The sequence below is a fragment of the Eubalaena glacialis genome, chromosome 12, assembly GCF_028564815.1.
Source record: "Eubalaena glacialis isolate mEubGla1 chromosome 12, mEubGla1.1.hap2.+ XY, whole genome shotgun sequence".
Taxonomy (NCBI): Eukaryota; Metazoa; Chordata; class Mammalia; order Artiodactyla; family Balaenidae; genus Eubalaena; species Eubalaena glacialis.
This window is the reverse complement of record NC_083727.1, coordinates 48,914,006-48,931,849: the sequence shown is the minus strand read 5'-3', so window position 1 is coordinate 48,931,849 and position 17,844 is coordinate 48,914,006. Positions and strand designations below refer to the sequence as shown.

Genomic DNA, 17,844 nt, shown 5'->3' with positions numbered 1-17,844 from the left:
TACATCTAATCAGTACTGATAACATGATGCAGTGTTGTAATTGTGTGAAACTAGAGTCACAAGCTGAATTTATGCCTTGATCTTTGTAGGAGAAGCATTATTTGATCCAACTAAAACCCAGAGTTGAAGGACTTCTCTCTGTACACTTGGAATGAGTCCTTGGGAAGAGATGGATATTGATATCACGGCCACAACCAAGGGTCAGCAGCAACATTATACTTCAGATCTGCAGAGCTCTGCAGCAATTACAGACGCTCTTTACCCCACACGTTCTCCTCCGTGCAGGAGCCCGCACCAGGTCTGGGTAAAATGGACTACGCTTTCCCTTGGCATAACAGGACACAGAATGTAACAGGAAACTCCTTCTGCAGCCCGGGCACTGAGAAGACCCTCTCCGTACATGTTCACCCCATCAGAGGATGTCTTGCCCTTGGCACCTGCCAAGGCCATCGGGACTCCCTCTCTCTGGCTCTCCTTCCACCATGGACTCACCCCTCCCCGCATGACTTGTCCTCCCTCTTCCTCACCTGGCTGACGCGCCACAGAGGCCTTTCCTGCCTTGCAGCGGTTTGCCATCAACACTGAAGAACATCCAGTGTTGCATCTGGCCTACAACTCTGCCTACTATGTGGAGGAAGTCCTAAGACAGCCCTCAGGGATTTTCACCTCCTGGTATTCAGGCCCTTGTGCAACCCCCTCCCTTTGAGTGTGGCTGAACCCAATGACTTGCTTCTAACCAACAGAACACGGCAAAGGTGATGGGATGTCCCATGAATGACCACGTCTCAACTTCAAAAGACGGTGACTTCTGTCTTCCGAGCAGAGTCTCTGGATTGCCGCTTTGGCTTGATCACTCTGATGAAGCAAACTGCCATGCTGGCGAGGCCCACACGACAAAGAAATGAGGGTGGCCTCTGGCCAACAGCCAACGAGGAGGTGGGTCCTGCCAACACGCCGTGAACTTGGCAGCAGCAGACCCTTCTCAGATGGACGGCGAGAGGACCACAGCCCAGCCAACACACCTTGACTGCAGCCTGTGAGAGACTCTGAAATAGAGGCCCCGGCTGAGGTGTTGCTAGATTTCTGACCCACAGAAACTGCGGGATAGTAAACGTGCATCCTTTTAAAGCTGCGAAGTTCTGTGATAATTTGTTATGCAGCAACTGATAACAAATACATCCCATTTCTCTGCTCTCTGGATTCTCATTTTGATTTCCACACACCCCAAAGTGCCTAATGTGGCCTGAAGAATGCACACCATGGGTTCTGCGTTTCACCAAGCTGCCGTTTTGCTGTGTTGGTAGTTGCAAGGGAACAGATGTGCCCGGGGACTACTCAAGAACTGGAGGGGGAGAGGGGGCTTGACTGTCCACCCCATCCCAAGTGGGACTTCCTGCGGGAGGGATGGCACGCAGAAGGTCTGACCATGCAAAGCAGCAGGGCTCATTTGACAAAATGCAAAATGTTTGAAAGATTTCTTTGAACAAGTAGAAAGGAGACTGGCTTAAAACAGAGTGGGAGCCTGTAAGGCCATGCCTATCCTCATTTAACACTCTGTTAACAGATTCCCTTCAGTTCAGAATTTAAAAACAATCCTAAGCTCCACCGTGTGGAAGACAAGGCACAGGAGGACGATACTTCCACTTGCCCACTGTCTCCCTGCATCACTCACTGGGTTTTTTATCTTCTAGGGACGGAGGGAAGAGTCAAAGGAGGTCACAGGGATGCACGGACACTGTTCCTGGCCTTAAAGCACTGAAAGCAGCGTTGAGGAGAAAGACATGCATATATGATAAAGCCAAATAATTCAGGCAGAAAAATCCACCAACATGTGCGAGTATTGTTTTAACTTTCACATCTCATAAGGCATCGGATGCCCTCTTACACTAACACTGTCCCTGACGGTGTTACAGACCCACACGTTCAAGGCAAGGAGCCCTCTCTAGTGACTTTATGAATGATACCTGCAGACACAGGATTCATATCCAGCATTCACGAGTGAATGCACAAGGTCAGTGCCTGTGTCAGCAGAATTCAGAGTCCGGCTGGCAAAGCACTTGTCTTCTCCCAGCAGGCAAAGGGCACGTGTGCTGGGGGCATTTCTGGCTCCTTTTTTCCTCCAGCATCCTCCAGAGACAGACATCCCTAGACTGCCTGACGGCCTCTTTCCTTCCGCCCTCCATTCCAGGTGCCTCCCAGGAAGGCTGGAAGGATGAGTAAGTGTGCCCAGCCTTCAGTCACCCATGCAAGGCCTGCTTTAAAGGAAAAGCTAGATTCACCATAACATAAGGGTGAACATAAAATATTTTTTCTACTGAGCAGAGTGTGAAGTGTTGGCAGAACAGAAGTAGCTAATTGCCCAAAGCTCTGGGTCAGGTCCCCTTGATATAACTATACTGTCCTGTTGGGTGGAGAGGGAAGAAAACATCTGCTGCAGCCTCGGTAGTGCCAACTCCCCAGGTAAAAAGGCACAATGGTTGTTATTTAAGACATCTGCTCCCAGATGAGCTGACAGCATAATGGTTGGTGTATATTTTAAAAAACTTTTGTAATAAACAAAACAATTTTGGAACATATAATGTCAAATATCTAGTTACCATGGTTCACATACTGGGAGAGGCTTTGGAAGACTAAGGATGCATGAGATAACTTACAAATATTTCAGAAAACATATGTCTGAGAACGTAGGCCAGATATTTTACAAAGTTATTAGCTAAGTCAGCAAATGCACATGGCAGTGAAACACAGCCTAGGGAAAGAGAAAGAAACCTAAAAGAAATATGAGAAGATTCCTTAAGGATACATAAGATTTGATTTTAAAATACAAGAGATACATGAAAATACTTTAGGGCTGATAAACTCTGCCATATAGAAGATGATGGGAGCATCAGAGAAGGAATCAATGAAGACAAATGGCCAAAAAATAATGTGGCCAAATGGCCTCACCAGCTGGGAAGTGACAGGCAGGCTGGAGGTTAGGCAGCTGAGAGGGCAGGTACTACCCTGTAAGTGCTCTTAACCGGGGGATGCGGGGAAGGAGTGCTTTCACATTTGGAGAACTCAAAACATCCATACTCAGATCCAGTCCTGGGACTTCTGATGTAAAAGACCTGGGATGGGGGCTCAGACATCTATATTTTGAAAAAGCTGCCTAGTTATTCTGAGCCAGCCAGCCAAGGTTGAGAGCCACTGGCCTCAAGTGACTCAGCAGCAGGTTGTCTCTCGTAACCCTTGCAGGATTCTCACAGAGCAGCTACTGGGGTCCCCTGCACCACTGTTGCCAGCATCTAGATTTGTCCATCAACCTTCAGCATTTTTAACAGCCCCTTATCTGGTAGTGGCTAGGCAGAGAGTGATTAAAAACTTAAATGTTGAATCCTCAGTCAAAGGAGCACAAACGTTCAACTGCCAAAAGATTTAAGAGCAGCTGAATCCTGACCTGTTCCTCCTCTCGTACGCAAGGTCCCAGTATGAGACGAAGAGTTCACACCCCCAAAGACGGTGAGTCCTTGGCCCCCAGCTGCGTGGAAGTTGTTGTAGTTTGGGATGGAGGTCACGCCGAAGCTGGGGTAGTGCTGAGGAGTGGGGTCTGTGCCATAGCGGTACCCCGAGCTCTGGTTCAGGCTGCCATCCCTCTCCTCCGTCAGTTTTGTTGCTTCTTTATCCTTACATTGCACACAGCCCATTATCTAAATTCCTGTTGAAAACAAACAAACAAAAAGAGGCACATGAACTTGGATGCTCCCTAGTGGCTGGGTTGCTTGACTATTAAAGAGGAATCATTTATAAAGCTCACTGTTGGAGATTTCAGGCCTAGAGGGGCATGAAAAGCAGTGGCTATGGTTGACGGCTGGAAGCAATGTCAGTGCCTTTCACTTGACAATCACATTTGTTCCCCATATGCTCCGGGCAATGGGATCAATACAGAGTACGATGTTCACCATGCAGCATTTTTCCTCGCATGAGGTCTGCACCCTTACACCTCTGTAATATCACACACCTGCCTAAAGACAGTCCAATAATACTAACTTATGCTTTTCTCTAGTCACCCTAAAAAGTAGTGTAAGCTTTCAAAAATGAGTGTATGCAATATTAGAATAAAACCTTCCATCATGGCAAAGGCAATCTAAAGAATAGGGTGCAGGAGTGTTGGAAAAGCCAGAAGACAGAACCTAAACAGCTCACTGTACTTCTTCATTCCTGGGTACCCATTCTTCAGGCACACATTTGGTAAATTTTAAGCAATAAGATGATGGTAAGTATCAAAATTAAGAAATAATTACTGGATAAAAAAATACAATTGGCAGAAGCTAAGAGGTCTGAGTATATTTGCAGGATGTCATGATAGCCTACAGTAACAAAATCATTTAAACATGCTAATTAACTTTTCAAATTTCCATTAGCTTTTGACATCTTTCAGAAACATCTAAAAACTCATTCCCATGTTCTAGAATTAGTGGTGAATTCAAACTTGAGTCATTGTCACCCCAGCCTCCTTCAAACCAAACCTACTTCTGCGCTGATCTCAGTAAACGGCACCACCAAGGTGTTCAAGTCAGAATCCCGAAGCACATCCTTAGTGGCTCCTCTTTGCTTACTTTTCAATCTTCCTGTCTCACACTCTACTATCCAAACTTGCCTAACTTCTCAGTTCGTCAAAGGTTCTATTTTTCCCACTCACCTTTCGTCTTTGGAACATGGCTTTGAACACTTTTTGTGCCCCCTCCTCTTTGATACACAATATATCCTTCATGTCTCAGTCAAGACACCACTTCCTCTGCAAAGCCTTCTCTGATTTCCCTGCCATCCCCCAGGCTGGGGTGGTGCTCTTCCTAAGTGCTCCCATGATATCTTGACTTCCCTCATTACGGCATCTATTGCGCCATATTAAAACATGGCCTGTCCACTCGTCTCATTGCTCAATAGACTGTGAGTTCCAGGAAAGCAGGGCTCTGTCCACTTTTGTCATAGCTATATTGCCAATGCCTGGCACATAGCAGGTGCTCAATAAAGAGCAATTGAATGAGTGAAGATTCTCTAGCCCACTGTTTCTTTCTCCCTTTCTTTCTCTCTGCATCAAGGTCAACTCTTCTTCCAAGAATTTTTATCAGCAGTGTGCTCTGTATTTTGAATCTATTGGCATGTGTGAGAAGTGAAGAAGATTCAAAAATGGAAGGTGAGTTGGTTAAATGACCCCACTTTGGACTGCAATGTCCTGTAATACCCTGTCCAGCTGACAGCAGGGAGGTAGGACATGCAATGGATGTCCCTGCCAAAATTCTGAAAAGTGGCCCATTTGGGACCAAAGAACCAAATAAGAAATACATGACATCATGTGTAATTACATGTATTCACTGGGGAGAACACAGCTGGTACAGGATGGGAAGGGACTTGAGGCGGTGAAGGGAAATGAAAAGAGCCAGTTTCTCTATATATCTTGCAAACCAAAATGGGGGTGCCACATCAGATACGGAGACTCTCGGGAGGTACTGTTCAGAGCACTGCTTTCCTGCTGGCCGGGGTCATGGAAGCAATATCAGACTGTTTAAAGCCCTCTCACATTACATGTTTCAATAAATACTTACTGAATTTAATGTCGTTAGCTGAGAATGGAAATGTTTGGAAACGAGCCGCCTGCTGCTTGAGCTGAGCTCACCAAATCTGGAACACATTTACGCGTAAATCATTCCAGATTAACTTACAGTGTACTGTGTCCAACAGGCTCTCTAACTTACGGTAAATGAATATGATTTTAACAAGTTTCCAATAGGAAATGCAACATATCTCCAAGGCATGACTGACTGAAGGAGTTTCATCATTTGTTGTTGGTGTCGCTTCATAAGACTGGTAAATATCTTGCTCACTTTACATTAACTCTTCCCTGGCGGAACACTGTCCTGAGTGTCTACAAAGGCCAACAGAAGACACTGCTTGTCCCAGGTACTCTTTTCAGGAATTTCACTGATTTGCTTTAGTTAGAGGATGTGAGACCTGAATCACAGAATCACATCATTTACGTCAGTGGTTCTCAGCTGGGGGTGACTTTGCTGTCTATGACCAAGGGACATATTTGGTTGTCACAGCTTGAGGGTAAGGGGTACTGCTGGCACCCGGTGGCAAGAGGCCAAGGATGGTGCTAAACATTCTACAATGAACAGGACAGCCTCTAACTACCAAGAATTACCTTGCCCCGAATGTAAATGTGTCAAGGTCAAGAAATCCTGATTTATGAAGAGGAGAAGAATTATAGCTATATCTTTGAAACAGTATAAGTGCTGTTTCCCTTATATGCCTATGATTGCCTTCCTTAGGAGAATGGGCATGCTAGGGAGAAAAAGGCAATTTAAAGAATTGACATAAAATGCTCTGTTTCTTTTCTCTAGAAGTTTGTTCCTTGTGATAGAGGAAAGAATCTAAAACCAATGAGAACTCTCAGTACAAACTACTCTTCTAATTCCATCAAAACAAAACCCTACATCAGAAACTTACTGAAAACAGGACCCTACATCTAACCAAACTAAGAAAAAAATAATCTTTCAAAAATCTACTAAAAAAAGTATTACCACTGTAATAAATGCCTAACAGCTTTTATATAATTCTATGAAATAACGGAAGGAAACAAATAGTAAGCTCCTTGGAGGCAGCGATTATTTTTCAGTTTTTGTTCCATCATTGCATCTCCAGTGTCCAGAACAGTGCCTGGAACACAACAGAAGCTCAATAAATATGTGTTAAATGATTAAATGCAAAAACCCCAAACTCTATCAGAATCATTTTGGAGAAAACAATTCTCTTTTATACCACTTCGTGTGTTTACAATTTTGAGTAAGGAATGTTTCTGCACAGATCTTGTGTACTCTCTTCACTTCATTGACAAACATGAAGAAAATGAAATAAATCAGTAAATGTGGGCTCGGTCATTAAAACTTAATCACAATGAAAATATTTGTATAAGAACTTGTGGTCTTCTTCCTCCCACTTGAGGCGGTCAGACTAACCATTTCCTGATGAAAGAATCACAAGATGCTATATGAGTTGTACTCAGTGCAACTTCGGGCTCCTTGCCACAAAGCAAAGTTCTGAGCATTCGGGTTAAAATAAAAACATCCTTATTACGTACAGTTCTGTGGTGTGGCTTTTATGGCCCGTGCTGTGGGTCCATCATGAACATATAATGCACTAATACATTTGCTCAAGATCCGTGGGGCACTGGGAAACGCTGAATAATGCCACTTGAAAGTGGGGCCCTGGAGGTACTCTGATCAGTAAATCATACATCATGACCTCATGACCATAGTCCTCTGTGCTTTGCTATGCCTAGAAAAACTGATGCACGGCACTTTGACCAGCAGGATCCTGTTCTTGTGGTGAAGCCCCCTATTCTCCAATTCTTCTGTAAATGGAAGGGCTCTGTTTCTACTATGTAAGTAAAACCTGATTTACTTAAAATTTCCTTAATTTTCTCATATGTGACACAAGAGCATTAAGCAACTCGGGCAGAAATTGCCAAAGAGAGAATCATTCAAGGATTGCCACGTCCCCTTCCTGTGAGCATGCATGATGGACGTCATAAATCCATCACAGCACCTTCTGGTGCCACACCACGGGTGGCCTCAGAATCCTTCTTCACATAGCCCTTGAGTGGTTGACGGAAGCTGACATGAAGGATGGAATCTATCTGCTACTCTGGGCATAGGCTACTTCGATCCAGAATGAGTCTGGTCGAACGTACATTCCCTCCACTGATGCCACAGACCCCAGTCTGGTCTGCTAGATGCACATTAAACACAGATACGCTCACATTTCCTCATATGCCGATCAATAAAGCAACACCTGTATGCCCAGGTTATAACATCACAGGACTTGTGAGATTTTAGGCGTGTGCGAGAGCTAGGTACCAGAAAAGGAAAAAGGCCACTGGCAGTCTTCTGCAAAAGCAAATTACTTTCTCTTGAGACACGTAAATGGGATGGCAGGAGGAAGAAGGTGAAACTGACAACAAATAACTTTAATCTCAGCAGTGTAAGCACGATGCCTCAGAAACCAGCCTAGGTGGGTGTGGAGAAGTGAAGAGCCCTCAAGCATAAGTGGCATCCTTGCTCCCAACAGCCCAGACTCTGGAGAGTGATGGTGAAGCCACACTAGCCTGCGCTCTGATGTGGCATGTTTCCTGGGGCTGTCATTCACTATCCCTTTAGCTGGTCTCTGCTTTACCTGGGCAGGTATCACAATGAAAGGAAAAGAATGAGAAAGGCAACTGAACTAAGAACCTAGAAACCAAACACAAGCAACCCAGATGGGGACAGCTGGAAAAGTACTGAAAGCTGAACTGTAGATAGACTGCACAGTTTTACACACTTCTCTGGGAGAAAAGCAAAAACTAGCAGGTTAACGAGCAAACACCCTTTTCCAGTCTATAGTAATAGCATGAGGCAAAAGGATAAGATGTGGCAGAGACACATCAGAAGTGCGTTGACTTCAGCACAGAAGATTCATGGCAGGGGACTCCTGATCCTTGTAAAACCAGAAATACCCACAAGAGTCAACCTGAGGTATTTTGCTATGTTCTCGATAGGGAAAACGAATCCCTTGAAAGTCTAGGGAAGGCTTTCCTTAATTTTCCCTACATAACTACCAGAAGCAGGACATTTAGAGACAGAGGAGGGCCTCATTGGTAGCAATGGTAGTTGGGCCACAGCATCTGTCACCCCAGTGTTTTAGCGTTTTCAGTCCTTTACAATGTGGCTTTTCTCTTTGTGGGACCCTGGGTCCTGACACCCCACAGGGAGTGTGGGCAGTGCTGTCTTCTGGGGACAGCCAGGGCAGAGGTGCCAGGGATGACTGGAGAGAAAGCAGGCTGGACCCTCTTTGAAGCACAAACACTCCCCAAGGCCCTGAAGCAGGGAAAAGGTCGCAGCTGGGATGACACTTGAGAGATGTAAATACTTGAGGCCTGAACCACACACAGCATTGGTGCTGGGTCCAGCCAGTGGCCCCAGCTCAGCCATGAAAAAAGAACACACAGGACTCTGCCAGTGAGGGAAAATCCTCTTTTTGCTGCCAACTGGAAGGAAGGCGTGAAGTACATGCCTTGCTGAAAAGGTGGTGCGGTAGGCAGATCTCTAACGTGTGCCCAAGATTCCCACCTCCGGTGGATAAGCCCTGGATAATCCCTGGGACTTGTGGATGATGGGATCATTGCTCCTGTGATTAGGTTATCTTCTTTGGCACAGTTGACTTTAACAGAAGAGGGATTATCCTAGATGGACCTGACCTCAGGAGGTGAGCCCTTGAAAGGGATAGGCTCTTTCCGGAGAAGCAGATTCAAAGTGTGAGAGGCATTCCATGGGAGGGATAGTCTCCACTGCTGGCTTTGAAGACAGAGGGGGCTATGTGGGTGGTCTCTAGGAGCTGAGAACAGCTCCCAGCTGGCAGAAAGCAAAGAAACAGAGACCTCAGTCCTACAACCACAAGGAACTGAGTTGGGTCAAGAACCCAAAGAAACCTGGAAATGAATTCTTCCCTAGTCAAGCTTCCAGATGAGAACGCTGTCAGTCAATACACTGAATTCAGCCTTGTGTGAGAGCCCAGCCACACTGTGCCCAGACCCGTGACTCAGAACTGTGAGCTGATAAATGGGTGTTGTTTAAGTCACTAAGTTTGTCATAATTTGTTACACAGCAATAGAAAACAAAAACATCTTTTGGTGGGATGGGGCACCACGGAGATGAAGGCTCCAATCTCAGGAGTGATGACCAATATCAAATGAAGGCTCACTGCAAGCCAGGCGCTGTGCTATGTATGGGAACATGTTGTCTCACTAAATGCTCATGACAGTCCTAAGACGTGGGATTGCTATTTCCCCTCATTTTACAACGGAGAAACAGAGAGGTTTGGGAATTTGTTCACAGCTCAGTCAGGGGTGGAGATGGGATTTGGAGTCAGACAGACTGATTTCATGGCCAGCACATGGAGCCTCTACACTAGCCTTGCCTCCTGCCCCATGGAATCCTGGCTAGTCCACAGAAGGGTGTGGGCGCGAGGGTAGGAGGTGTGGAGGGAGAGACCTGTGGAGAAGACCCCTGACTCCGAAGAACCCAACCTCATGTGCATGACTAACGAAGGCCCTGATTTCAGGGACTGGGCCCCACTGCCCCACATTCACGGCCCACCCCCTAAGACAGTGGGCTCTGCAGGGGTGCTGGGACCACACCAGGTGTGGTGAGTCACCAGCTTCCCTGATGTGGTTTGGCATCTTAATGAACGTTTAGCCAATGCCATTAAAGCAGCCCTTAGTTTCCTGATACTTCCTAGATGTGGCGGGGTATTTATATACACCACGAAGGAGTTAGCACTGGGTTCCTTGGTGTAAAAGTGAGCTGTCCTACTGCACTGAAAACATGATGTGCTTTATATCATATAAACTTTCTGGAACACATTTACTGCATAAACTGAGCTATACATGTAATGCTTCCTCCAAGCACAAAAATAACAGATTTCTACTCTTGGTGGAGCCCTGAGAGGGAGAGCCCCCCACAAACACAGGTGATAAAATATTATACCTTTGGGGTAAAGAAGGCTGATGTAAAAGCAGGAGTATCTACAACGTAGACACTAGCCACACGCAACAATGGGAGAACTGGAGCCTATTTAAAAATCAAGTCAAAACTTTGCTTCAGGGCTTCCCTGGTGGCGCAGTGGTTGAGAATCTGCCTGCTAATGCAGAGCACGCGGGTTCGAGCCCTGGTCTGGGAAGATCCCACATGCCGCGGAGCGACTAGGCCCGTGAGCCACAACTACTGAGCCTGCGCGTCTGGAGCCTGTGCTCTGCAACAGGAGAGGCCGCGATAGTGAGAGGCCCGCGCACCGCGATGAAGAGTGGCCCCTACTTGCCGCAACTAGAGAAAGCCCTCGTACAGAAACGAAGACCCAACACAGCCATAAATAAATAAATAAATAAAATTAAAAAAAAAAAAAACTTTGCTTCAGAAATAATAAGTGGAGTTGGACCCATTCGATCATTTACACATGGCTTTGCAAAGACCCTCTGGAGGGTGAGGACGATGGACCTTGTTCCATACCGCACAGCAAGGGAACTGAACTAATAGAAATCACTCTTAAAATGTCACATTACTTTAAGAAAAAGCCACATTCCTGGCACCTAGAATATTTGTTGGCTTCCACTCTCCAGCTTCTCCTGTTCAAATGACCCCCAGGCTGCAAGGCAGCAGCTCACGCTCCGGCAGTTCTCCTTCCCTCTGTACAACCTTCCATTCCCCAATGCCCAGGGACCCACAAGCACCTAATAAAAAAGAAATGGAAGCATCAAACCCCAATGGTGAGATTTAACACTGCAGTCAACTAACTACTGGAATCAGTCCCAAACCCAAGTGGGCAAATGAGGTTTTAATACCAAACTGTGGAAATGCTCCAAAAGGAGCGAAGAACATTTTCTTCTTACATTCACTTCACTTTGGATGTCAAGGTTAAGACAAGAGTGAAATGGAGATAAAAATAAAGATATATTTTAACTGTCTATGCCAAACAAAGGGTTCAGAAAGAATTAGAGCACTGATTGTTCTTCAGGCCTTCCCCCACCCCTTTCTGGACCTTAGAAAAGTTCCTTGTGGTTAGCATTTTAAAATTTTATCTATTTTTATTGAGATATAATTCATATTCCATAAAATCACCCTCTTAAAGTATACAGTTTAGTGTTTTATAATATATTTGCAAAGGAAACCATTACCACTATCTAATTCCAGAACATTTTCATCACCCCAAAAGAAACCTGTACCCATGAAGCAGTTACTTCCCATCACATTCTCAGCCTAGCCCCTGGCAACCACGAATCCACTTTATGTCTCTGTGGATTTGCCTATTCTGAGTATTTTATTTTATTTTTAACATCTTTATCGGGGTATAATTGCTTTACAATGGTGTGTTAGTTTCTGCTTTATAACAAAGTGAATCAGTTATACATATACATATGTCCCCATATCTCTTCCCTCTTGCGTCTCCCTCCCTCCCACCTTCCCTATCCCACCGCTCTAGGTGGTCACAAAACACCGAGCTGATCTCCCTGTGCTATGTGGCTGCTTCCCACTAGCTATCTATTTTACGTCTGGTAGTGTATATATGTCCATGCCACTCTCTCACTTTGTCCCGGCTTACCCTTCCCTCTCCCCATATCCTCAAGTCTAGTAGGTCTGTGTCTTTATTCTCGTCTTGCCCCTAGGTTCTGCAATGACCATATTTTTTTTTTTTTTTTTTAGATTCCATATATATATGTTAGCATACGGTATTTGTTTTTCTCTTTCTGACTTACTTCACTCTGTATGACAGACTCTAGGTCCAACTACCTCACTACAAATAACTCAATTTCATTTCTTTTTATGGCTGAGTAATATTCCATTGTATATATGTGCCACATCTTCTTTATCCATTCATCTGTTGATGGACACTTAGGTTGCTTCCATGTCCTGGCTATTGTAAATAGAGCTGCAATGAATATACTGGTATATGACTCTTTCTGAATTATGGTTTTCTCAGGGTATATGCCCAGTAGTGGGATTGCTGGGTCGTAGGGTAGTTCTATTTTTAGTTTTTTAAGGAACCTCCATACTGTTCTCCATAGTGGCTGTATCAATTTACATTCCCACCAACAGTGCAAGAGTGTTCCCTTTTCTCCACACCCTCTCCAGCATTTATTGTTTGTAGATTTTTTGATGATGGCCATTCTGACCGGTGTGAGATGATATCTCAATGTAGTTTTGATTTGCATTTCTCTAATGATTAATGATGTTGAGCATTCTTTCATGTGTTTGCTGGCAATCTGTATACCTTCTTTGGAGAAATGTCTATTTAGGTCTTCTGCCCATTTTTGGATTGGGTTGTTTTTTTGATATTGAGCTGCATGAGCTGCTTGTAAATTTTGGAGATTAGTCCTTTGTCAGTTGCTTCGTTTGCAAATATTTTCTCCCATTCTGAGGGTTGTCTTCTCGTCTTGTTTATGGTTTCCTTTGCTGTGCAAAAGCTTTCAAGTTTCATTAGGTCCCATTTGTTTATTTTTGGTTTTATTTCCATTTCTCTAGGAGGTGGGTCAAAAAGGATCTTGCTGTGATTTATGTCATAGAGTGTTCTGCCTATGTTTTCCTCTAAGAGTTTTATAGTGTCTGGCCTTACATTTAGGTCTTTAATCCATTTTGAGTTTATTTTTGTGTACGGTGTTAGGGAGTGTTCTAATTTCATTCTTTTACATGTAGCTGTCCAGTTTTCCAAGCACCACTTATTGAAGAGGCTGTCTTTTCTCCATTGTATATTCTTGCCTCCTTTATCAAAGATAAGGTGACCATATGTGCGTGGGTTTATCTCTGGGCTTTCTATCCTGTTCCATTGATCTATATTTCTGTTTTTGTGCCAGTACCATACTGTCTTGATTACTGTAGCTTTGTAGTATAGTATGAAGTCAGGGAGCCTGATTCCTCCAGCTCCATTTTTCTTTCTCAAGATTGCTTTGGCTATTCAGGGTCTTTTGTGTTTCCATACAAATTGTGAAATTTTTTGTTCTAGTTCTGTGAAAAATGCCAGTGGTAGTTTGATAGGGATTGCATTGACTCTGTAGATTGCTTTGGGTAGTAGAGTCATTTTCACAATGTTGATTCTTCCAATCCAAGAACATGGTATATCTCTCCATCTGTTTGTATCATCTTTAATTTCTTTCATCAGTGTCTTATAATTTTCTGCATACAGGTTTTTTGTCTCTTTAGGTAGGTTTATTCCTAGATATTTCATTCTTTTTGTTGCAATGGTAAATGGGAGTGTTTTCTTAATTTCACTTTCAGATTTTTCATCATTAGTGTATAGGAATGCAAGAGATTTCTGTGCATTAATTTTGTATCTGCTACTTTACCAAATTCATTGATTAGCTCTAGTAGTTTTCTGGTAGCAGCTTTAGGATTCTCTATGTATAGTATCATGTCATCTGCAAACAGTGACAGCTTTACATTTTCTTTCCCGATTTGGATTCCTTTTATTTCTTTTTCTTCTCTGATTGCTGTGGCTAAAACTTCCAAAACTATGTTGAATAATAGTGGTGAGAGTGGGCAACCTTGTCTTGCTCCTGATCTTAGTGGAAATGGTTTCAGTTTTTCACCATTGAGGACGATGTTGGCTGTAGGTTTGTCATACATGGCCTTTATTATGTTGACGAATGTTCCCTCTATGCCTACTTTCTGGAGGGTTTTTATCATAAATGGGTATGAATTTTGTCGAAAGCTTTCTCTGCATCTATTGAGATGATCATATGGTTTTTCTCCTTCAATTTGTTAATATGGTGTATCACACTGATTGATTTGCATATATTGAAGAATCCTTGCATTCCTGGGATAAACCCCACTTGATCATGGTGTATGATCCTTTTAATGTGCTGTTGGATTCTGTTTGCTAGTATTTTGTTGAGGATTTTTGCATCTATGCTCATCAGTGAGATTGGCCTGTAGTTTTCTTTCTTTGTGACATCTTTGGTTTTGGTATCAGGGTGATGGTCGCCTTGTAGAATGAGTTTGGGAGTGCTCCTCCCTCTGCTACATTTTTGGAAGAGTTTGAGAAGGATAGGTGTTAGCTTTTCTCTAAATGTTTGATAGAATTCACCTGTGAAGCCATCTGGTCCTGGGCTTTTGTTTATTGGAAGATTTTTAATCACAGTTTCAATTTCAGTGCTTGTGATTGGTCTGTTCATATTTTCTATTTCTTCCTGGTTCAGTCTTGGAAGGTTGTGCATTTCTAAGAATTTGTTCATTTCTTCCAGGTTGTCCATTTTATTGGCATATAGTTGCTTGTAGTAATCTCTCATGATCCTTTGTATTTCTGCAGTGTCAATTGTTACTTGTCTTCTTCATTTCTAATTCTATTGATTTGAGTCTTCTCCCTTTTTCTCGTGATGAGTTTGGCTAATGGTTTATCAATTTTGTTTATCTTCTCAAAGAACCAGCTTCTAGTTTTATTGATCTTTGCTATTATTTCCTTCATTTCTTTTTCATTTATTTCTGATCTGATCTTTATGATTTCTTTCCTTCTGCTAACTTTGGGGTTTTTTTGTTCTTCTTTCTCTAATTGCTTTAGGTGTAAGGTTAGGTTGTTTATTTGAGATGTTTCTTGTTTTTTAAGGTAGGATTGTATTGCTATAAACTTCCCTTTTAGAAGTGCTTTTGCTGCATCCCATAGGTTTTGGGTCATCATGTTTTCATTGTCATTTGTTTCTAGGTATTTTCTGATTTCCTCTTTGATTTCTTCAGTGATCTCTTGGTTATTAAGTAGTGTGTTGTTTAGCCTCCACATGTTTGTATTTTTTACAGATTTTTTCCTGTAATTGATATCTAGTCTCATAGCGTTGTGGTCGGAAAAGACACTTGATATGATTTCAATTTTCTTAAATTTACCAAGGCTTGATTTGTGACCCAAGATATGATCTATCCTGGAGAATCCATGAGCACTTGAGAAGAACGTGTATTCTGTTGTTTTTGGATGGAATGTCCTACAAATATCAATTAAGTCCATCTTGTTTAATGTATCATTTAAAGCTTGTTTCTCCTTATTTATTTTCATTTTGGATGATCTGTCCATTGGTGAAAGTGGGCTGTTAAAGTCCCCTACTGTGATTGTGTTCCTGTTGATTTCCCCTTTTATGGCAGTTAGTATTTGCCTTATGTATTGAGGTGCTCCTATGTTGGGTGCATAAATATTTACAATTGTTATATCTTCTTCTTGGATCGATCCCTTGACCATTATGTAGTGTCCTTCTTTGTCTCTTGTAATAGTCTTTGTTTTAAAGTCTATTTTGTCTGATATGACAATTGCTACTCCAGCTTTCTTTTGATTTCCATTTGCATGGAGTATCTTTTTCCATCCCCTCACTTTCAGTCTGTATGTGTCCCTAGGTCTGAAGTGGGTCTCTTGTAGAGAGCATATATACAGGTCTTGTTTTTGTATCCATTCAGCCAGTCTGTGTCTTTTGGTTGGAGCATTTAATCCATTTACATTTAAGGTAATTATCGATATGTATGTTCCTATTATCATTTTCTTAATTATTCTGCGTTTGTTATTGTAGGTCTTTTCCTTCTCTTGTGTTTCTTGCCTAGAGAAGTTCCTTTAGCATTTGTTGTAAAGCTGGTTTGGTGGTGCTGAATTCTCTTAGCTTCTGCTTGTCTGTAAAGGTTTTAATTTCTCCATCGAATCTGAATGAGATCCTTGCTGGGCAGAGTAATCTTGGTTGTAGGTTTTTCTCCTTCATCACTTTAAATATGTGCTGCCACTCCCTTCTGGCTTGCAGAGTTTCTGCTGAAAGATCAGCTGTTAACCTTATGGGGATTCCCTTGTTTGTTATTTGTTGCTTTTCCCTTGCTGCTTTTAATATTTTTTCTTTGTACTGAATTTTTGATAGTTTGCTTAATATGTGTCGGCATGTTTCTCCTTGGATTTATCCTGTATGGGACTCTCTGTGCTTCCTGGACTTGATTAACTATTTCCTTTCCCATATTAGGGAAGTTTTCAACTATAATCTCTTCAAATATTTTCTCAGTCCCTTTCTTTTTCTCTTCTTCTTCTGGGACCCCTATAATTCGAATGTTGTTGTGTTTAATGTTGTCCCAGAGGTCTCTGAGACTGTCCTCAATTCTTTTCATTCTTTTATCTTTATTCTGCTCTGCAGTAGTTATTTCCACTATTTTATCTTCCAGGTCACTTATCCATTCTTCTGCCTCAGTTACTGTGCTATTGATCCCTTCTAGAGAATTTTTAATTTCATTTATTGTGTTGTTCATCACTGTTTGTTTGCTCTTTAGTTCTTCTAGGTCCTTGTTAAACGTTTCTTGTATTTTCTCCATTCTATTACCAAGGTTTTGGATCATCTTTACTATCATTGTTCTGAATTCTTTTTCAGGTAGACTGCCTATGTCCTCTTCATTTGTTAGGTCTGGTGGGTTTTTGCCTTGCTCCTTCATCTGCTGTGTGTTTCTGTGTCGTCTCATTTTGCTTAACTTACTGTGTTTGGGGTCTCCTTTTCGCAGGCTGCAGGTTCGTAGTTCCCATTGTTCTTGGTGTCTGTCCCCAGTGGCTACGTTTGGTTCAGTGGGTTGTGTAGGGTTCCTGGTGCAGGAGAGTAGTGCCTGTGTTCTGGTGGATGAAGCTGGATCTTGTCTTTCTGGTGGGCAGGTCCACGTCTGGTGGTGTGTTTTGGGGTGTCTGTGGCCTTATGATTTTAGGCAGCCTCTCTGCTAATGGATGGGGTTGTGTTCCTGTCTTGCTAGTTGTTTGGCATAGGGTGTCCAGCACTGTAGCTTGCTGGTTGTTGAGTGGAGCTGGGTCTTGGTGTTGAGATGGAGATCTCTGGGAGATTTTTGCCGTTTGATATTACATGGAGCTGGGAGGTCTCTTGTGGACCAGTGTCCTGAACTTGGCTCTCCCACCTCAGAGGCACAGCCCTGATGCCTGGCTGGAGCACCAAGAGCCTGTCATCCACATGGCTCAGAATAAAAGGGAGAAAAAATAGAAAGAAAGAAAGAAAGAAAGAGGATAAAATAAAATAAAATAAAATAAAGTAAAATAAAATAAAGTTATTAAAATAAAAAATAATAATTAAGAAAAAAAATTTAAAAAGTGAAAAAAAACCCAAAAAAACCCCGGACAGACAGAACTTTAGGACAAATGGTAAAAGCAAAGCTATACAGACAAAATCACACACAGAACCATACACATACACACTCACAAAAAGAGAAAAAGGGAAAAAAAAAATATATATCTTTGCTCCCAAAGTCCACCTCCTCAATTTGGGATGATTTGTTGTCTATT

General features: G+C 42.8%; 1 protein-coding gene across 2 annotated transcripts in view; it reads right to left on the bottom strand.

Annotated features, from left to right (window-relative positions):
* The window catches only part of FYN (FYN proto-oncogene, Src family tyrosine kinase), a 208,826-nt gene that overhangs the window by 51,049 nt on the left and 139,933 nt on the right, over window positions 1-17,844 (bottom strand). For both annotated transcript variants that reach the window (XM_061207612.1, XM_061207611.1), the window contains exon 4: window positions 3,440-3,697. In XM_061207612.1, the coding sequence (XP_061063595.1) occupies window positions 3,440-3,686 (247 nt within the window). In that variant the 5' untranslated portion in view covers window positions 3,687-3,697. The remainder of the gene's footprint in view (window positions 1-3,439; window positions 3,698-17,844) is intronic.